General features: G+C 44.5%; 3 protein-coding genes across 3 annotated transcripts; 1 reads left to right on the top strand and 2 right to left on the bottom strand.

Annotated features, from left to right (window-relative positions):
* Positions 1–578: 578 nt before the first annotated feature.
* Positions 579–2539, top strand: L199_005948 (chlorophyll synthesis pathway protein BchC; the record flags this gene model as incomplete). Its single annotated transcript, XM_064891649.1, has 9 exons — positions 579–689; positions 757–835; positions 924–1018; positions 1103–1201; positions 1347–1417; positions 1502–1772; positions 1867–2036; positions 2142–2255; positions 2374–2539. 9 exons carry the CDS (start codon positions 579–581, stop codon positions 2537–2539), a joined length of 1176 nt encoding a protein of 391 aa, XP_064747721.1.
* A 447-nt stretch (positions 2540–2986) lies between these two features.
* On the bottom strand, positions 2987–8868 carry L199_005949 (uncharacterized protein; the record flags this gene model as incomplete). Its single annotated transcript, XM_064891650.1, has 14 exons — positions 2987–2995; positions 3056–3288; positions 3360–3432; positions 3510–4529; positions 4596–4707; positions 4763–5223; positions 5288–5486; positions 5561–6540; positions 6598–6735; positions 6787–6844; positions 6900–7027; positions 7086–8283; positions 8353–8638; positions 8706–8868. The coding sequence occupies 14 exons, from the start codon at positions 8866–8868 to the stop codon at positions 2987–2989; spliced, it is 5058 nt and encodes a 1685-aa protein (XP_064747722.1).
* A 1842-nt stretch (positions 8869–10710) lies between these two features.
* L199_005950 (uncharacterized protein) lies at positions 10711–13127 on the bottom strand (the record flags this gene model as incomplete). Its single annotated transcript, XM_064891651.1, has 2 exons — positions 10711–11781; positions 11844–13127. 2 exons carry the CDS (start codon positions 13125–13127, stop codon positions 10711–10713), a joined length of 2355 nt encoding a protein of 784 aa, XP_064747723.1.
* Between the last annotated feature and the right edge of the window lie 5141 nt (positions 13128–18268).

Raw genomic sequence — 18268 nt, forward strand, 5'->3', positions numbered from 1 at the left:
GCTTTATACACGCGAAGTATCGCTACATCGATCGGCCAGGTCTGCTCTGTGCTCTGTTTTAATTCTTTTTCGTCGAGTCGTAGAGCGAGGTTTTATTTCGAATTTTCAGATCCACTTCCCTGAAGACCCCGATGCAGTCCACGTGAGGACCATGTGTCACCCCAGCGAGATGCAGATATTACCGATAGTGGCATTAATGTCAGTATGTAAGAAGCCGAGACTGTGACCGAGACCTAAAGGAATGTTTTCATCTGTGCATGTATCTGTGGAGACCCCGGTGGATCTGCAGGTGGGGGTGGGGGTAATAATCATTTTGATCACATGCTATAAGCCTATCTGAGTAGAGCTGCTTGATAATTCTTCCATACTACTATCATGACGCCGGATTCGGGCCGAACATACAACTACCATACGAGTGCTTCTGCCCTATTGCTTGTGCTGGTTTCCAAGACCTGGTTGCATCCATATTGTATATCCTGATACAACTGTTGATCTGCAAGGAGCATAATCGTCCTCTCATAGATCAGATTAGAATCGTTTTCTCACATTCAATCTTCTCAGGCCACAAGCAACCTACGATGTCATCTCACGCTGTGCTTCCTCAGGGTGAGCCCCATCCAGCAGATTTCAAGCCCAAGGACAATCCAGCTTTCATTCTGTACGATAAGTTGAAGACGGGTTATGAAGAGGTCAGTGATGTTCATTCGTCACTACGAAACGCAGAAGAAGATGTAGTGCTGATGATAGACTCCGTAGCAACCCATTCCTGAGCTTGGTCCTGATGAAGTACTCATCGAAATAAAGAAGACCGGTATATGTGGTTCGGATGTACACTGTGGGTCGATCTCGCTATATCATATCTCCTATAGTATCCACGCTTTGCTGCGATATCTTCACGCTGATGGGCACAACCCTCTGGATAGTCTACAACACTGGTGCGATGGGTTTAGTCGCCCTAGAAGAACCAATGTGTCTAGGTCACGAATCGGCCGGTATAATCGTCCAACTTGGATCCAACGTCGCCCTGCAAGCTAAGCAGGCTACCGAACTTGCGGAGAAGCTATCCCAAGGCTTCGATGGGAAAGATGTAGATTCTGCCAAGAACGTAGTGGGTAAAGGTGCTTTGCAGCTGGGTGATAAAGTCGCTTTGGAACCGGGTGTCACTTGTAGGATGTGTACGGATTGCCGAGGTAAGCGTAGTGTGCATCATCAGATGACAATAACCATGGGCTGCTTACTGATTCATCGCAATTTGATCTCATAGGTGGATGTTATCAGGTATGCTCACTCTCCCCCACACATTGATGGTATCCTACTGTTGTACTGATCGATGGTATTGTCATTAGATCTGCGAGCATATGGTATTCGCTGCCTATCCACCTTCTAGGGGAGGTACATTGCAACGATACTACAAACTGTGAGTAGGATCTCATCATATACATACAAGCTTAAAGTCCGAAGGACAAGCATTGTAGCTAATCCTCAATCAATTCATCCTCAGTCCCGCAGATTTAGTCTACCGACTTCCTTCTTCTGTGGCATTAGAATACGGAGCTATGATGGAACCTCTTTCCGTAGCGGTCCATGCAGTGGCCAACAAAGGCGGCATGAAGACAGGGTACAACGTTCTGATCTTCGGTGCTGGACCGGTGGGACTGCTTGCCATGGCAGTAGCGAAGGGGATGGGAGCGAATAGGATCGTAGCAGTGGATATCAATAAGGAGAGATTGGATTTTGCGAAAGGGTATGCAGCTACGGACGTTTATATTCCGGTGAGTAGAATTTAATGATTCATTCCAGCTACCAAATGTTCTTGATTCTATAACAACACACAATCGTTGATCCGGCTTACCGTTCTACCGACAGACCAAGCAGAACGAGAACGAAACCAGACCTCAATATTCTGTCAGAGCCGCTGCCGACCTCTTGTTATCTTTGGGTATACCAGCTAGAGGCCCAGGATCGATTGACTTGGTAGTTGATGCGACAGGTGCAGAAGTCTGTATACAAATGGGTCTAAACGCCGTTAAACCTGGGTAAGTGGAGTTGATCTCATTTGGATGTTCTTTACTAAATGACTGAAATATATGATCCTTTTGCTAATATGGTAATATGTTCATATATACTTTTGAACCCCGTAGAGGAACATACGTCCAAACTGGATTCGGTCCACCAGATATTCAGATCCCAATGTTCAGAGTAACTACCAATGAGATTGTCATCAAAGGTGGATGGAGGTATGGCAATGGCGATTAGTGAGTATTTAATCTACACTCATCCAACCATCTTCTTTTCACTTTCAATTTTTTTTCCAGAGTTCATCAACGAAACCCAAGTCTACACCTATACTAAGATTTTATTTCTACTATATAGTCCCCTCGCGATCGACTTGGTGAATCGAGGACTAGTAAATCTCCAACCTCTGTTAACTCACACTTTCAAATTCAAAGATGCGTTAGAAGCTTTCGAAATTACTAAAGCTGGTAAAGACAAGGATGGGAAATTCGTCATTAAATGTGTGATTGATGGGCCGGAATGATCCACGGATATCTTCGAAGATCTGGACGGTTCCGATGATTGAGAGTTGGAAGTAGGTCAAGATGTTGTAGAGTAATGTAGAGATGTTGTATGCAGTGAGGCGTAATGATCCTACAACCATGATAATTTTGCTATCTGAATGAACGAAAGTCTTGTGACAGCACATCTTGATCAATCAGATGTAGTGAGGACATGTATCTTTCTTGCATCACATGAACCTTTCAAATAGCACAACTCTAGCTTGGATATATACTCAAAAACAGGTAAGAAGGAAATCCGATATACTCCAGATAAATAAACAAAACACAAATGTCCGTAAATTGCAGATAAGAAGAAGACAGAGAAAGAGAATGATACAGAATGAATGACATGAGGTAAAAAGAGGAGAAGATCGAACTCTCTATCGTACGTGAACCACCAAAAACATCACCAAACCGAAGAATGTGATTTAGAAGCACTATAATCGACATATCAGCATGTATCCATACAATGTAGATGAGAAGATATCTTCACTCACACCTAATAATTTCTTATTCACTTTCTTCTCAACAGCCTTATCCAATTGTCTTTTCAACAATTCCACCTGAGCCTGAGCAGCCTGTAGGGAATCGCGATTCTTGTGACCTTCTTCGGAGTATCGATTGGCTTCTTCTCGACGGGCGTTCAATTCTGTGATGTGCAAATTGCAGGTATCGGTAAGTTGCTTGACTTGGTTCTTACTTTCGTCCAAGTGTTGGCGGAGTTTTGTATCTACAAGACACATAGATGAGTCAGTCTATGTTCCTTCTGAGACTGAGAAGGAGTGATTGAGGCAAATTCACTTTGTTTTTGAGATTCACGTAGATCAAAAGTCAAATTGGTGACTTTGACTTTCTCTTCCATCAGTTTATTCTCCTAAACCAATGACAAAATATAAACATAATCAGCTAATATTCTGACATTTGACAAACAGTGGACGACAAAACACTCACAACATCCTGTACTTTCCTCTTCACATCTTTCATCTCCTTTTTCAAATCTTCTTTTTCGCCTATCAGCTCTTCCTTCTCACCTGCTATTATATCTCTCTCATTGATCAATTTCGATATCTGTTCCTTATCTACGGTCGACACAGGTTCGATACTCTGATGGCCGTTACTTGACGAATGTCCATTACTTGATATACTATGCCTTCCAGCACCGCCGAAATAATCACCTCCATCTCTGTTAAATCCAGATACAGATGTTGGCGAGCCTAGTTCCGATCTCATGTTGTTCATAGAGTGTTTCTTGGGTAAGGGTGGTAAAGGTGTAGTAGGCGGAGGTCCTTGTGGTGGGGGCATAACGGATTTCCTACTAATCTTCACTTCCAGATCCGACACCTTTCTGGTCAATTCACCATTAGCATTCTTCAATTCGGATATAGTATTTTCCAAATCGACTTTCAGCCTCTCTAACGTGTTACGTGATTTGGTTAATTCAGATATGGATTTGGCATCGGTATTCCTCTGTAGGGCATGTTCATCTTTGATTCTCGAAAGCTCAAATAGAGCCTGATCAGCTTTCATCTTCAGTTGCCGACGTTCTTCTTCATTTTGCGATAAAGATCTTTCCATCTCCTCAGCAATCATGTTATTCTCGTTTTGTATGGCCTCAATCGTCTCGTTATGTCGACTCTTGAGATCGTCTATGATCACATCATGTTTCGATTGAAGGGATTGGATTTCCGCTCGGTACGCACTCTCATTGCTCTCAACGGTGGATTTGAGCTTCTCGAGTGCGGCGACATGTTCTGTCTGAAGAACAGTAATGGTATCTTTATGACCTTGTATGAGCGATCGAAGGTCTTCAGCATGTTCAGCTTTCAATCGTTCTACCACCACCAAATCCACGGTGGGAGTTTTGGGAGAGTAAGAAGGGACATGAGGAAAAGTTTGAGCTTTCTCAGATATCAATTGATCTCGTTCTCTTCGCAATTCGTGATATTCAGCAGTTGAAGGTGTTTCCAGTTCCTGTTCATAGAATCTTCTGTCAAATTGCGCTCTGTACGAGATCGGTATTGGTCTTCCGAAGCTCACTTTTTCAGTTAGTTCCTCTTTCAGCTTGTTGTTCATCTTTTGTAGATCGGCAATTTGAATAAACTGCTGTTCGATGATCTTCTTCTGAGATTCCTCTTTATCGACCATTTCCCTGTTGCATGGATATTAGCATATATACACCATCTGGTAAGACTGCATTTACTCACTTCATCAACTCGTCGATCTTTACCTGCGCTTCGGTTTTCTCGCTTCCGCCATTCTCAAGTTGACTTAAAGTATCTTTGAGCTGACTGAACCTTTTTACAGATTTGGGAGATAGACCTCCCATTTCCATTTCATCATTGGGTGGCACAGCCAAACCATCTCTCTTTGACCTTTCACCGTTCTCTAACACAGGCTCAGTCTCTGGTAACTTCACGATCGGTGTTCTTGGGGTATTCGGACTATCAGGTAAGGGTATATTTCTCGGTGGTGTATCTGGGATTTTAATTTTATGTGTTTTCATGGGTGTGGACGGCATGTTACCGTGATTATGGGTTTCGATGATGGGTGCACTAGATGCAAGGGAGGGGATATTGTGCGTTTTATTTTGAGTTCGGATATTTTCTTCAAGTTGCTTTATATACGCTTCATGGTCTTTCAATTCTTCATCCCTTTCTTCGACAATCTGGAGTCACGAAAATCAAGTCAGCTACATCGTAATGATGTGAATGAACACAAAGCTGACTCACACGATGAACAAACTTCAGTTCCGCTTCCAGAGATTGACTTGATCTGGAAGGTTTCAAAGTATGTAACGACTGTGTCGGAGATGGTGAAGATAGCAACAAGCTGTTACTTCGACTATGCGATTGTGTAGGCGTCCATGAAGTCCTTGGCGATGTACCCAATGACTGCGCAGATGATAGCTCCTGCGACAGCGATTGCGGTCTGATTAAATAGGATATGTCAGCCACTGCGAAAGTTCATGACACAAGCCTGAACTGGACAGAAAAGGGACTCGCCTCATTCGCGCTGAATCTCCGTATCCCCTCCCTCCCCGAAAACCCGGCCCCGGACCTCCCTGAGCTTTTGTAGCAGCCAGAATAGGCATCGAACCTCTTCTTCGAGATGGTGAAGTTGATTGCATACTATCCCTAGGCGTCTGAAGAGTGGTTTCAGCTTCACTGAGTGTTTCTTCTTCGTCCTCTGTAGCCGGTGAAGGCGATGGTGGGATGGTATCCTCGATCTCGGCGTTGACCAATCTAGCTTCAGATAGCTGTGTAGTAAGATCGGCTACTCGAGATTCGGCATTACTGTATCTCTCGGATAGATCCCTCAAAGCTCTCTTCAGCTCTTCCACCTCATCTTTGGTACCATCATGTTCTGGGCGCGTAGGAACTTCTTGGGGACTTTCAGGTGGAGTGAGCTGCTTGGTAGTTCTCAAAGGAGTACGAGGCATGACCACGGTTTCGGTAGACTCGTCCTCTCGCTCGGGTGGAGGTGAAGCTGGACCGGTTGTAGTCGCTGCAGAGGAAGCAGAAGCCTGCATGGATGCGAGTCTTGATCGCAATTCCGATTGAATCGATCTTTCCGCCTGTACAGCGTCTAAAAGCTGAGACCTTTCTTTGTCTTCGAAAGCTGCTTTCTCTTCCAATTCCCTTGCGAGCTCAGCGATCTTCTGATCTCGCTGGTCAAGCTCTTCGAGAAGAAGCTTGTTGTCCTTGCTGGTATCGAGCAGAGCGATATGAGCCTCTAGGTCTCGATAAGCAGCTTCTCGTCGCTCAGCTTCCCTTTCTTGCTTCTCCACCTGAGCAGTCAAGTTACTTGAGTTTGCTTCAGATTTCGACAATCTCCCCTCCAGCTCAGTCGTATGCTGATTGAGGGTGACATTATCTTCGCGTAGCTTGGCGATATCCTTCTTCAATTCTGCCACCATGTCAGCATGTGATTCTTCTTTATCTGCTAGGGATTTGAGTTTTGCCTCGAGATCATGTATATATGCCTGATTGTGTCGTCAGCTCATTGTGTCATTTTTAACAATCATAGGCAGATAGCTCACCTCGCTTGAAGTGTTACGCTCAGTGAGCTTAGCAAGTCTAGTCCTCAGCTCGGATACGTATGTCTCACCCTGGGCCTGACGATCTCTAGCTTCTTGCAACTGTCGATTCTGGTCGTCTTGCAATCCGCTCATTGCAGACTGGGCCAATGTCAGCGTCAAGATCCCCCCTCTTGCTAGTGATCCACTCACTAGTTCGCCTCTTAGCTCATCCAGTTGCTGATTCAAAGCGGAAACCACCTTTTCGTATCTATTAACAAGTTGTTAGCTACGTGGGGAGCTGCTTCTTGGTCTTTGCAGCTCACTCTAAGATGACAGGTTCTACCATATCATTGAATTTACTCGAAGCATCACTATCCGAGGGTTCTCTACTTCTCAATTCACTGGATAATCTCATATTCTCACTACACTTCTGTAGATATCGATCGTACAGCTACGTTATCCATATCAGCTGACCGATCGCGCGGACGACATAGCAAGGAGCAGCTTACCTCAGTATGTTCTCTCTGTAATTCCGCCAATCGCTGAATCAACTTTTCACTTTGTTTTATACTTTCTTCACTTGCACCAGCACCATTAGCCGTTGGTATTTTCCCATCTTCACTTAACATCGCTAATTGTTTTCTCAATTTGGTTACTGTACTTTGCAAGTGTTCCACATCATCCCAACCAGCTTCAACTTGATTGATCTTTGCTTGATTTCTAATATTTCTAGCTCTCGATGCGTACTTGATTGTATTTATAGTTTCACCAATATTAGCTTCTATAGGTGAGATACAAGCTATCATCGTCGTCAAAGAGTTTCCACCAATCGAGTCTTGTAACATCCTGGTCAACTTGGAATCTCGATATGGTATATGACCTCTGGCTTTTACTGGATCACACAATGTCGAAATTACATTACCCAAAGCTAACAAACCGGAGTTGATCGATATTCCTTCTTTCATCCGATCACCTTGTGCTGCGGTACGTTTCAATCGTTCTGATCCAGCTAGATCGACCATATTGAATTTGCTGGTAGTAATCACGAATTCATTGGTACCAGGTGAAGGGGGAGGTTGCATCGATAGAGGTCTGGTGGTAGGTGTGGCTCGTCCGAAACTACTTGGCGGTCCTCCTCTCCCACCTGACGGAGTAGGTGATCTGGGTCCAGGAAGGCCAATAGTGGATGACGGTCGACGTAATCCACGAGTGGGAGTTTCGCTCCTTGGAATACCGGAAGAGTTAGGTGGTGTCATCGTTAATCCCGATCGTTTCTTCTGTACCAGAGTGAGAGAGAAGATTGCATGACTTCGGGAAGAAGAGGCATTCATATTGGTTTCACCTGTTTTTCTTCTTTCCGATCCCTCTTGTAAGAGCTGCATAACCTCTTCTAACGATTTGACTTTCACTTCCTTCACTCCGGCCCACACGATCCTTCCATCTCTCTCTTCACGGATCTGAATCGCCACTCCACTACCAGAAAGGAGGTCAATTATCTCCTCATTGTACAATTCAAGGAAACTCAGTCGACATTCCCATGATGCACCTGGTGCAGATTGCTGTTTGATCTCTTCGGCTTTCTCAAAGATAGTGTGAACGGTACGAGGTATCAGACCTGTTCTAGGTGTGAATTCGGTTCCAGAGTAGTCTACTTCTTCACCTGTCGTTCCCATCGAATATGATTTTCCAGAGCTGGTCTGACCATATCTGTATGACAGAAAGTCAATCAGCAAAGCATGAAACGAACAATGACTTTACTAGCAGTAATGTTCTCACGCTAAGAAAGTAACATTGTGACCTTTCATAAATTCATCCACCGTTTCTTTAGCAGTAACATCGTACAGCTCTGTCTGAGTCGCTTGTTCTCCTAATACATGGTCGAAGTTGAATAAGGGGTGTTTCCTATTTCCACCTGCATGGGAGGTTCCTATGGCTTGACCTGCTAGAGTAGCTGGATCGACATCTAATCTGACTTCCGAAGAAGAAGTGGGGTGAACAAGGACATTTCGGAATCGAGGTGGGACAGGGGAATCGTTCGGATCAGAGGGTCGTAAACGAAGGACTATAAATGCGACTGGTCAGTCTTTGATCTACACCACTAAATGAAGATTGATGAAAGTGAAACTTACCAACTTTAACGTTCCTAGTTTCTGGACCATCCCCCAATACTGTCGAAGCATCACTACTTAATCTAGGTCGAGTGGATCCGATTGATGAGCTCGGTCGAGGGATTGATGAAGGGGAAGGGGACATGGGAGGGGAGAGGATGGCGGATGCTCGTTTTGATCCCATTATGAGGGGTTATATGTGGGGTCGAGTAAACGTCTCAAACGTTCTTTTTGATTGATGGTTGTACTAGAAATACAAAGTAGACAGTTGTAGTCGAAAGGTGTTCTTACCACTGTAGGAAAGACAGGGAATGACAATCAGCTGGAGGGTTCTCGAACGAATACAGTATGGCCAGGGTGTTGGGTGTAGCTGCTGAAAGCGGCATAAATGGGGAGGAGAGACCGGTATACGTGTATGCGTTGTCTGTGAACGATGAGATGGCAAAGAAAGCAAACAGATTGGAAGGACGGAGTGGTAGTAAATGAAGGGGTAGACTATACAGAATGTTGTTTTCGATAGATCGATTGCCTTTGGCCTTTGGTGTGAGAGACAATGAAACAATCAAATGGAGGGATGGATGGACAAACACGCAAACAAGTGATTAATGGATGAAGGATGAAGAATGTGAACGGAAACCATGATCCATGTATAAGCTGGCTTACTCACCGTTCAGTGGTCTGGTACACAGTGCTCCTCGTATACACAGAACACAAATTCACAGTTACTGTATTCCAGCCTTGACCCTAACGCTCGGATCACTTTGTATCTATCCTTGTCCCTTATCCTTTATCCTTTGTTTAGATTGAATATTTCTCAGATCTGATGCTTTCTCTTCTCCTCACAGTACGTTTCTTGACTTGGAGTTGATCGCGTTGTACTACTATAGCTCGTCTTGAGAGTTACTGTTCTTCTCAGATAGAAAAGCAAGTCGGACGGTGGCTACGCACTGATCTCCTTCCAAAGGACCCTGCTCTTTCACTTGATTAACTTGACAACCGCCTGCTTCGGTGTTGATCGTGGTTGTGAGGCACCACAAAGCAATCTGACCTTGGATTGACGGATTGTTCGTTTCGGTTGATCGGTACTGTCGTCTTACTTTGATTGTTCGGCTTCCGAGTAACCTACCTACTCTAATGTTTTCTAGGTCACCTTTATCTTATCTTTCAGTTTGGTCTGGTATAAGGCAAGCTTGATAGTGATTACGCTAATTCAAATGACTTCAAGAGTAGGTCTTATACGAGATGTTTCGGATCAATGTTGTTATTACTGAGGATGACGACTGATATTCACTGTTCTTTGGCTCTTGCTGAAATATGTAACTGACTGATTCTGATTGACCTGTAGCCTGAATTCTTATGAAATCGGTGTTGTACTTTTGCTATACGATACGTCGCACTTGTGTCGATATCACTTCTATCCAATATACTTCCCCTCCATCACCCAAGGTGAGGATGTCGAAGGGGAACCTATTCCCATTCATCCACTCATCTCTTATTCCTTTACAAGTACTGAATCTTATCGAGGACAGAAGTCGGTTATCGGAGGCGAAAAAGATGAGTTTAGGAGTTCCGTGATAGGTACAAGTTTGAGAAAGAACCGAAAAATGAAATATCAAAACCCAAAAACCAGATCTTTCGAATGGTCCGTCAGTAAAGTAATGTTCTGAAAGAACTTCTGACGGTGTTACCGTCAACTCGGAAAAAAGGCACCGTTTTAGGTAATTCTTGTGTTCTCTTCGATAACCGGCTTTTCATTGCAACGTTGCAACTTTCACAATGGCATGTTAACGTTATAATGCATGTATATGGGTTGTATGGTACTGTGTTCGTATTGCTAATGTTAATGTGATTGTTATTGGTACTATTGTGAATGATCGTGAATGAGAAAATGGGAGAAAGAAGGGAACGTGTAACATATTGGTATCTGCGTTTGAAATGCTATACAAAGCCTCGTAGGGATATCATAACTAAGGAACCGAGACTAAGCATTAAAATAGAAAGGGCATGAACGATGAACGATATACTACTACTGCCATTGTTGCGTGTGTTGTTGATGAGGGATGATGTATCCCTGAGCAGTGGTAGGAGGACCGAAATCGCTCGGTGCGGAAGGATAGACCATAGCTCCATGTTGAGTATACATCTGTTGAGCGTGAGGATGAGGATGATGTGATATATAATGTTTATTGGGCATCATGGCGTAATGTATCTGTTGTTGATGATGAGGATGATGTACAGGTATCATAGGTATATTTCCCATATCGTTAGGTATGATATCACCATATTCCATATTGGGGAATACACCGTTAGTTGATACTGATCCCGTCGAGCCTTGAGCAGGTGTTATAGGTGTCAGAGGGGGAATATTACCCATTGACAATGGTATAGGCATCATTCCGCTTTCGTTCGATGATCGTCCATTATCCGATACGTTAGGTGATAAAGTCATACCTGAGAAACCATTCGATACAGATACATCCGATCTCTGTCTGGAATGCCCGCCGCTGATGGTAGGCGAATGTATAGGAGATTGCTGTGCCGATGTGGTAGGATCAACATTCGTAAATCCGAATGCTGAAGCTGCCAGACTCAGAGGTCTACCAGTCCGTCTAGCGTTACCTTGAGTGGAGTTCGTACGTATCAAACCACCAGGTCGGCGAGGTGAGGGACTGGTGGTGGATCCTTGGAACGAGTTCTGACGTTGTAATGCTAATGGTGTAGGTCGATGTTTGAGAACTTTCCCGGATGACGGGGATTGCATACCGGGTTCGATCAACACATGAGGCGAAGATTGCGATCTTGATCGACTGTTTGGTGTACTATCATGAGAGTTGAGCAAATCAGATTCAGAACGAGTAGAACCCATTCGAGAATGACCACTGTCGGTTTGAAGGTAAACAGATGCAGGATATTGCTCCTGACCGCTGGAGTCTGATGAGGAAAGGGTGACAGTCGATTGTGATCGAGATAAGTTGACACCACCTTCCATGGGTGAGACCATAACGGGGTACGGGTTCGCAGCATAAGAGTAGTACCCGTATTCTGGTTGGGATGGTGAAACAACAGCTTTACCAGCAGCCTTTCTGCGGTCCTTGAACTATTGATATGGTATCAGCATATGCTATGTAAGTCAGGGGTACGGAGGATGTCTAGACTCACCTTATCAAGCCATTTAGCTGAAGCCTTAAACCTATCCATAGGAAAACCTATCTCCCTAGCGAAACTCTTCGCCTTTTCTCTGGCGATGTTATCACGTACATCCTGACCAGCAGCAAGTTGCGCATCCATCCATTCATCTAATTTAGCTTCCACCGCTGGGAATCTCCCACCAACAGCTTTAGGTACTTTGGGAGCAGGAGGGGCTTGAGGTTCCTGGGGTTGTGTCCACCGATGAGAGGATAGAATGATCTTACTAATCGTACTTCTATCTACTCCGTACATCCTAGCGATATCTTCCTGTCTCAACGAGCTGTTCTGACGATGAAGATTGACAATGTTTCGCTTGTCCTCATAGGTGAGCTTGACTTTAGGTCGAGTGGTGCGGAAATCTGATGAGGTGGATGCGGTCCTAGCGAGAGATACGCCTGATGAAGCTATGCTGGAAGTAGGCGAGCCGTTCCGACTCCTGGGTGGTCCTGCAAAAGCGTACTGCGGTTGAGGCTGATAAATCTCCGCAGGGTACATTCCGTTCATCTGAGGTTGCATACCTGCATATTGCGGAGGGAATTGACCGAAGCTCATGGGTGCCGAAGGTGAAATCTGCTGAGGGTAAGCGATAAATCCTGGTTGTTGTTGACCGTAGTACATCGCAGCGTTATCTAAATACTGTTGATGTTCGATAGGTAAAGGATACACGGGGGATTGAGGCTGGGCGAGTGATTGCTGGGCTTGTGGCTGTGGTTGGTGAGGTTGTTGTGGATCATGGAAGGTCTTGAATGGTGACAAGAGGGGAGGTTTTTTATGCGAAGAAGCTCTAATAGTTTGATCATTCGAAGATATATTCGGCGGACAAGGTAAATTGATAGGTTGGGCATGTATATCAGTGACAATGGGAGTTTTATCATCTTCTTCTCTGGATGGTGCGGGTGGTGTAGCTTGTTCCTGGATCGGTAAAAAGGGTTCATTGTCGTCGTTGGCCTGATAATCAGAGTATGAAAATGCGTAAGTGTCGTCGAGGTGAGGTATGGAATGAGGAGGTGGCTGCTGTTGATGTTGTTGTTGGTCGTGAGTGACCGAGACATCGGTCAAAGGAATTTCATATGATACCTCATGGCCGTGAGGTGTATTCGGGGTACTCTGGCCGTAGACCTGTTCTAGGTACGATGAAGGCGAATGATAGTCGTTTGAGGGATTTCCACTATTGGTCCGATCTCGCCGTCTCGGTGTATCGTTGTTGCTCTGACTCTGATCTGAGGACGGCAGGGGACTAGGTGTAGATGTCATGATGTCGTAAAGAGGGCTGTAAGAAGTGGGGAGGCTGAGGTTGAAACGAGACAAGCTAAGCTAAGATAGATGAAAAGAGGAGACACGAGACAAGTCAACGACGACGATTAGCCTTTCAAATACGTACAAAAGACTGAAAGAGGAAGGACGGGAAGAGGGTGATCCACTGGTGAGACATATTTGAATGGGAAGGGGAAGTGTTTTAGACATACCTAATTCGGATCAAGACGACAAAAAATCAATTGAAATGATTCTATCGTGATATGACTGGCTATATTCTCTGTTTTGGGAAACTAGTCCATCCAAGATCAACTTTAAATGTACTACCTCTGAACGACAGACTAAGGGGTGGAGAAAGGCCAAATGAATAGAGGCTAAGTAAGAGGGATGATCGTGGTCAGCTATGATCCTCGGAGCTGATATATATTACGCCAGGAAGGACGGCGATGGTCGTCCGGTATAAGAGTGTACAATCATAAGAGATCAACGGGAAACTCACACAGATCCAATTTCTTGATTTACAATATCACGTCTAAGTCTTATATCTTCTCGAGTCAAGAAGTCCGTTGAAGACGGTAAGTAGTCGTGTGGTCGTGGGTATGGTTGCGTCCGATCCCTTTGACTATGATCTATACCCTAAGTCAAGGCTCTACCTTGGCGTAGGATGAAACCACCACAGTCAGCTCAGTTGATATATATTGTTGCTCTCAAAGAGTCTCTATATCGCTCGTGAACTCTACTAGGCAGAGACTGCGGTACGAGCGGGACGGTCATGACCATATGGAAACACAACGGATAGAATAGAAACAGAAAAAAAAAAGATAACCGAACAAAAGCTCACCTGAATTTAGTCGAGCAACGCTTGGATCGTCTATTTGATCCTGATATCCTGTTATCCTGTTAGATTGTTGAAATCCCACTTTTTTCCCTTTTCCGACTGGGGTTCTGATTGATGATCGATGATTATGATGTATTGGTCGGTAGTCGTATTTTTTGATGGTTCCTGCTTCTTTTGCTCAAGGTCTCGTCTTTGCCTTTCCTTTCCTTGTAACACTGTACACGCTACACAGCAATGGGTGGACGATAAAGCTAAACCGTCTGTGCGGTGATATTCTATCCTGATTTTGTTACTGCCAATTACTCCGATCAGATCGGTAGTAGCGTAGGGCTTTGATAGTATGGCGGAAACGAACGATATTCCAGGTTGGTCGTTAGGTTCTGTCTTGTCTACACGTTGTAGTAGTTTAGCGTACTCCTGACGAGGAGGCAACAACGGTGCCGATACGAGTATAGATGACGAAGGTGGAAGAGCGTTTTTGATTCTACTGAATTGATTGATTAAGATTGTACTTATCAATATCAATATCAATTGAATGGAATGGAAATGAATTGAACTGAACTGAGATACGTGTAGGGATCAGAGCGAGAGCGAGGAGAGGGCTTCTGACGAAAGGATGTACTGTATGATAATAGTTACGATTAAGGTGTAGGCGTTTGATTTTTTAGTTGTAACTGAATCAGGTTTAAACAGGACCAACACCGGTCTGTCCGTCCGTCTAGTAGTAGCAGATTGGGTAGGTGCGACGTTGACTGCTTTTGATTTTTCAGATGAATTCTACCATGTACAGTTACTGTATTACCCTGAGATTTGGATTTGACAAATGATTTTCTGCAAACCGTCTGAATCCCAATCGTATTCCTGATTGACCGGAAGAGCCCGAGGACAATAAGCTACTTGTAGGAGAAATGGATACTTTAGCCTGTACTACTGTAGCAATGCTGGTAGTATTGTAATGAAGGATGTACGTACGTGTATCGTATGTATGATTGAGGTGCTATTTTGGTGGTGTTCGGGACCACTTGGTAGATAAAGGGTAGTCGATTTGCTACAGCCCAGATGAGGAATATGAGGTAAACGAGGCGTTTTACTAAGAAAGGGTTGGGTTGGGTTGACCTTGCAACTCAAAATCCAACGGACCAAGCAACATAACTTTGCATACTATACAATTCTCTTCTTGCTCCGACTCTGAGAGCATGAAATAACAATTCTAGACTCTTGCTTCTATGCCGACTCCACATCATCTGACAATAACTCATTCTCATGCGCCGGCTGTCCGGAAAGACTCATAATTTGCATCCATCTAGAGAAAGTTAAGCCCTTAACCGCGCTGCCCTGTTTTATCAAAGACGATAAGCTCTAATGGCGTTCGAAGTGGGATCTGCTCCGCTTCTAATTCATGATGGAGTTATCTCAATTTCCAATGACCTCGCCAAGGTTGCAGCCATGTACATATAGGAGTACAGTTCATTTGACCTGACTGATTTCTCTTGGTATTACAAGAAAGTAAAAGTTAAAAACCCTGATGCCTCATTGAAATCGCTAGATTAAAGTCCGGACGCATGGAAGTCAAGTAATACAGCGCAATGATCCAAGGGGTTTAGAAGATTAAACTTTAGATTAAAAACAGCGAGATCGCGTTACCTTACAGAAGGACGGCTTTTTTACGTTCATACATTTTCTCGTAATCAGATAATCCGCATAAGAGTGTTTAAATCAACTCTTCAACGCTCTTGCACTTGTACAGCGTTATCATAACGGAAACTCAAAAACAGGCTAATTGAAAATGCATAACATAAAAGTCTGAAGCGTTGTCTGGTGGAAGCGAGAATCAATTCTCTTCCTTTGACGCGATCAAAAGCTCTAATTATCATCACGACATATGCCGATATAGATGACAAATCTCAACGATTACAGCTGTTGGTATCTTCATGATCTTCGACGATCGTTGATCAGGTGCCCAAAAAGCTAGTACTGTTTAGCATGTAACGCATAGAGGATGATGGCGGTTTGGGTATCTGATTCAGGTTGACCGTACCTAGGACGGGTTCTAAGCCTCTGCTTACGCCCAGTATCGATGTGCTGCTAAAGGCTTCTCACCAGGATCGTTCTCATTAGGTCGATCTTCTCACAATGTGAGGATCATCGGAATGGAATACATTTATATGCTTTGACGCCACCAGGAATCTGCATATAGTACCTAACGGTTCGTTCAGTGAGACCTCCGAAGGGCTTCTTCCTTTTGGATGGATCTTATCCGGGGATCGACAGTCGATGACGTGGCGCATTAACCTTTACTCCGTAAGGCCAAGGCGTCAGATGGCGGGGTACATTCAGGTCGAGAGCTCGGCGGACCTGATTGCGTTGTTTCGGCCTAGAATGAATCCCCCCTGCTAGGAAAAGCTGTGCATCTACGGACCTCCGAATTGAATTGGTAGGTCTGCAGAATGATTCTGGACTTGAGTCAAGTAGATGGACAAAGCATTGTCTCCACACCGATCCGCTCTATATCCCTAGTATACCACATCGTTATTCAATTCCGCTTCGGTTGTTCAAACAGATCGCCTTGTTTCAGATAAACGTACCGTATCTCACGATAAGTCAACGATTGGGAAGAGGGAGGGGTTGAAGAGAAAAGGACCCCATAAACTGAGGGTTTAAAGTTTAGGTTTTCCAGTCTAAAAGCCAAAACCTGAGCCTTCGAACCAGTTTTTCGAGACGCGTTTGATTTTCCGGGTACCGTACTGCATTTCTGCCAAAATTCCAACCTGAAAAGCAGACGCGTCACTTTTTTGAGAATTCTCGGAAGCATATTTATGCAGTCCAGTGCAAGTAAGAGCGGGCTCCGTGCGACCTGCGATTCATACATCGATTCAGTCAACTGATATTCTTGTGGCCACAAAACAGCTGGCTGAGATAGCGAGGTGCGTCTCGCTGCTAGGTTGATGGGATCGTGAATTTGACGAATAACACATCAAGCTCTTGGCTTGTCCTTGTTTCATATCTCGCTTGCTCAAGTAGCGCTGATTGCTGGATGCTGCCCATGTCTATGACTCGCGCGAAAAAGTGTTGATCATACTTCGATTCCATCCAGTATGGCGAGTCGCTCTAGGTTCTAATCTATATTCAGAAATTCGGGCATGCATGTTGCCCGATTCTACAGGAGTTCGTAAAACATAGATACCGTTCACATGTCTCATTGAAGAAAGTTGTTGGGTTGTTCCGATAAACTATACAGTACGGCATGGAATCTGTTACTAACCCGCTTCCAAAAGTGACGGCATTCAAGTCATCCTATGAGGTGAGATTATGCAAACGTGGAATCCAAGGTTAAAGCGATCGAAGAAAGTTGCCACATTTAATCTAAATAATACCCTTGGACATCGAATATGCATGGAAGACGATCTCAGATCGGTCGATAACGGTCATGATTACCTACTGATTGATTCCAGCTTGAAACAACTTCGCTTGTTGAGACTTGCTCGATTGTTGATGTCAGGGTTATCATCAACTTGTATCGGGATGAGAAAGCCATTCGGCAGCAGACAAGATGACAGATGAATGATTGGTCATAACACATATATTTGGAAGGTTGAATACCCATTTTGTGAAATCAATCCTCGTCTTGAGCGGCCACTCAAATCGGGTCCAGCTTTGAAGGAACGGTGTAGATTTGTGCTCTTGACCTTTATGTCTCATTAGATTGGATGAACCGGCTTCGAAACCGGTGATGTGGCTTCCCTGTCGCCCATTCGCGAGTGGATCGCATGACCTGACGTTCGGAATGTTCATGGTGGATCGCGTAAAGAAGATAACACGTTCAGCCCCCTACTACAGCATGATTCTTTGCACTAAACGGCTCTGATCATACAATATTGATCCTCATTTTGTCGATACTGATAAACAGAGTCTTAGTTGTGTGGATGTGGCACATTTACTTTGTGTATGGGCGTCACACAGCCTTCCATCAGGAGGAGTACGACCCACACAGCGCCGGTCGTTATTGTCAAGTTGTCCAATAAGGTTGATGGATAACTGAGCCTCTCGCCGGGATGTCCGAAGATCCATCAACTGTCGTCTAGCCTTGGCATCATCAACGTACGTTCTCCGGTAATCGGATGTAGATCTGAGACTACATGTATACTGTTCTTGAGACACTTTATCTATGTTTTGAATCAAAGTCAGAGTCAACTGATGTTGTAAGACGGCTACGACAGAGGATTAATCTTCTCCCCATTATGCCGATGAGCCGCAGTCGCCGTACTGCTGACGATGGAGCAGAAGAAACGATGGCTCTCGCTTC

The sequence above is a fragment of the Kwoniella botswanensis genome, chromosome 1, assembly GCF_036426115.1.
Source record: "Kwoniella botswanensis chromosome 1, complete sequence".
In the NCBI taxonomy this organism is placed as follows: domain Eukaryota; kingdom Fungi; phylum Basidiomycota; class Tremellomycetes; order Tremellales; family Cryptococcaceae; genus Kwoniella; species Kwoniella botswanensis.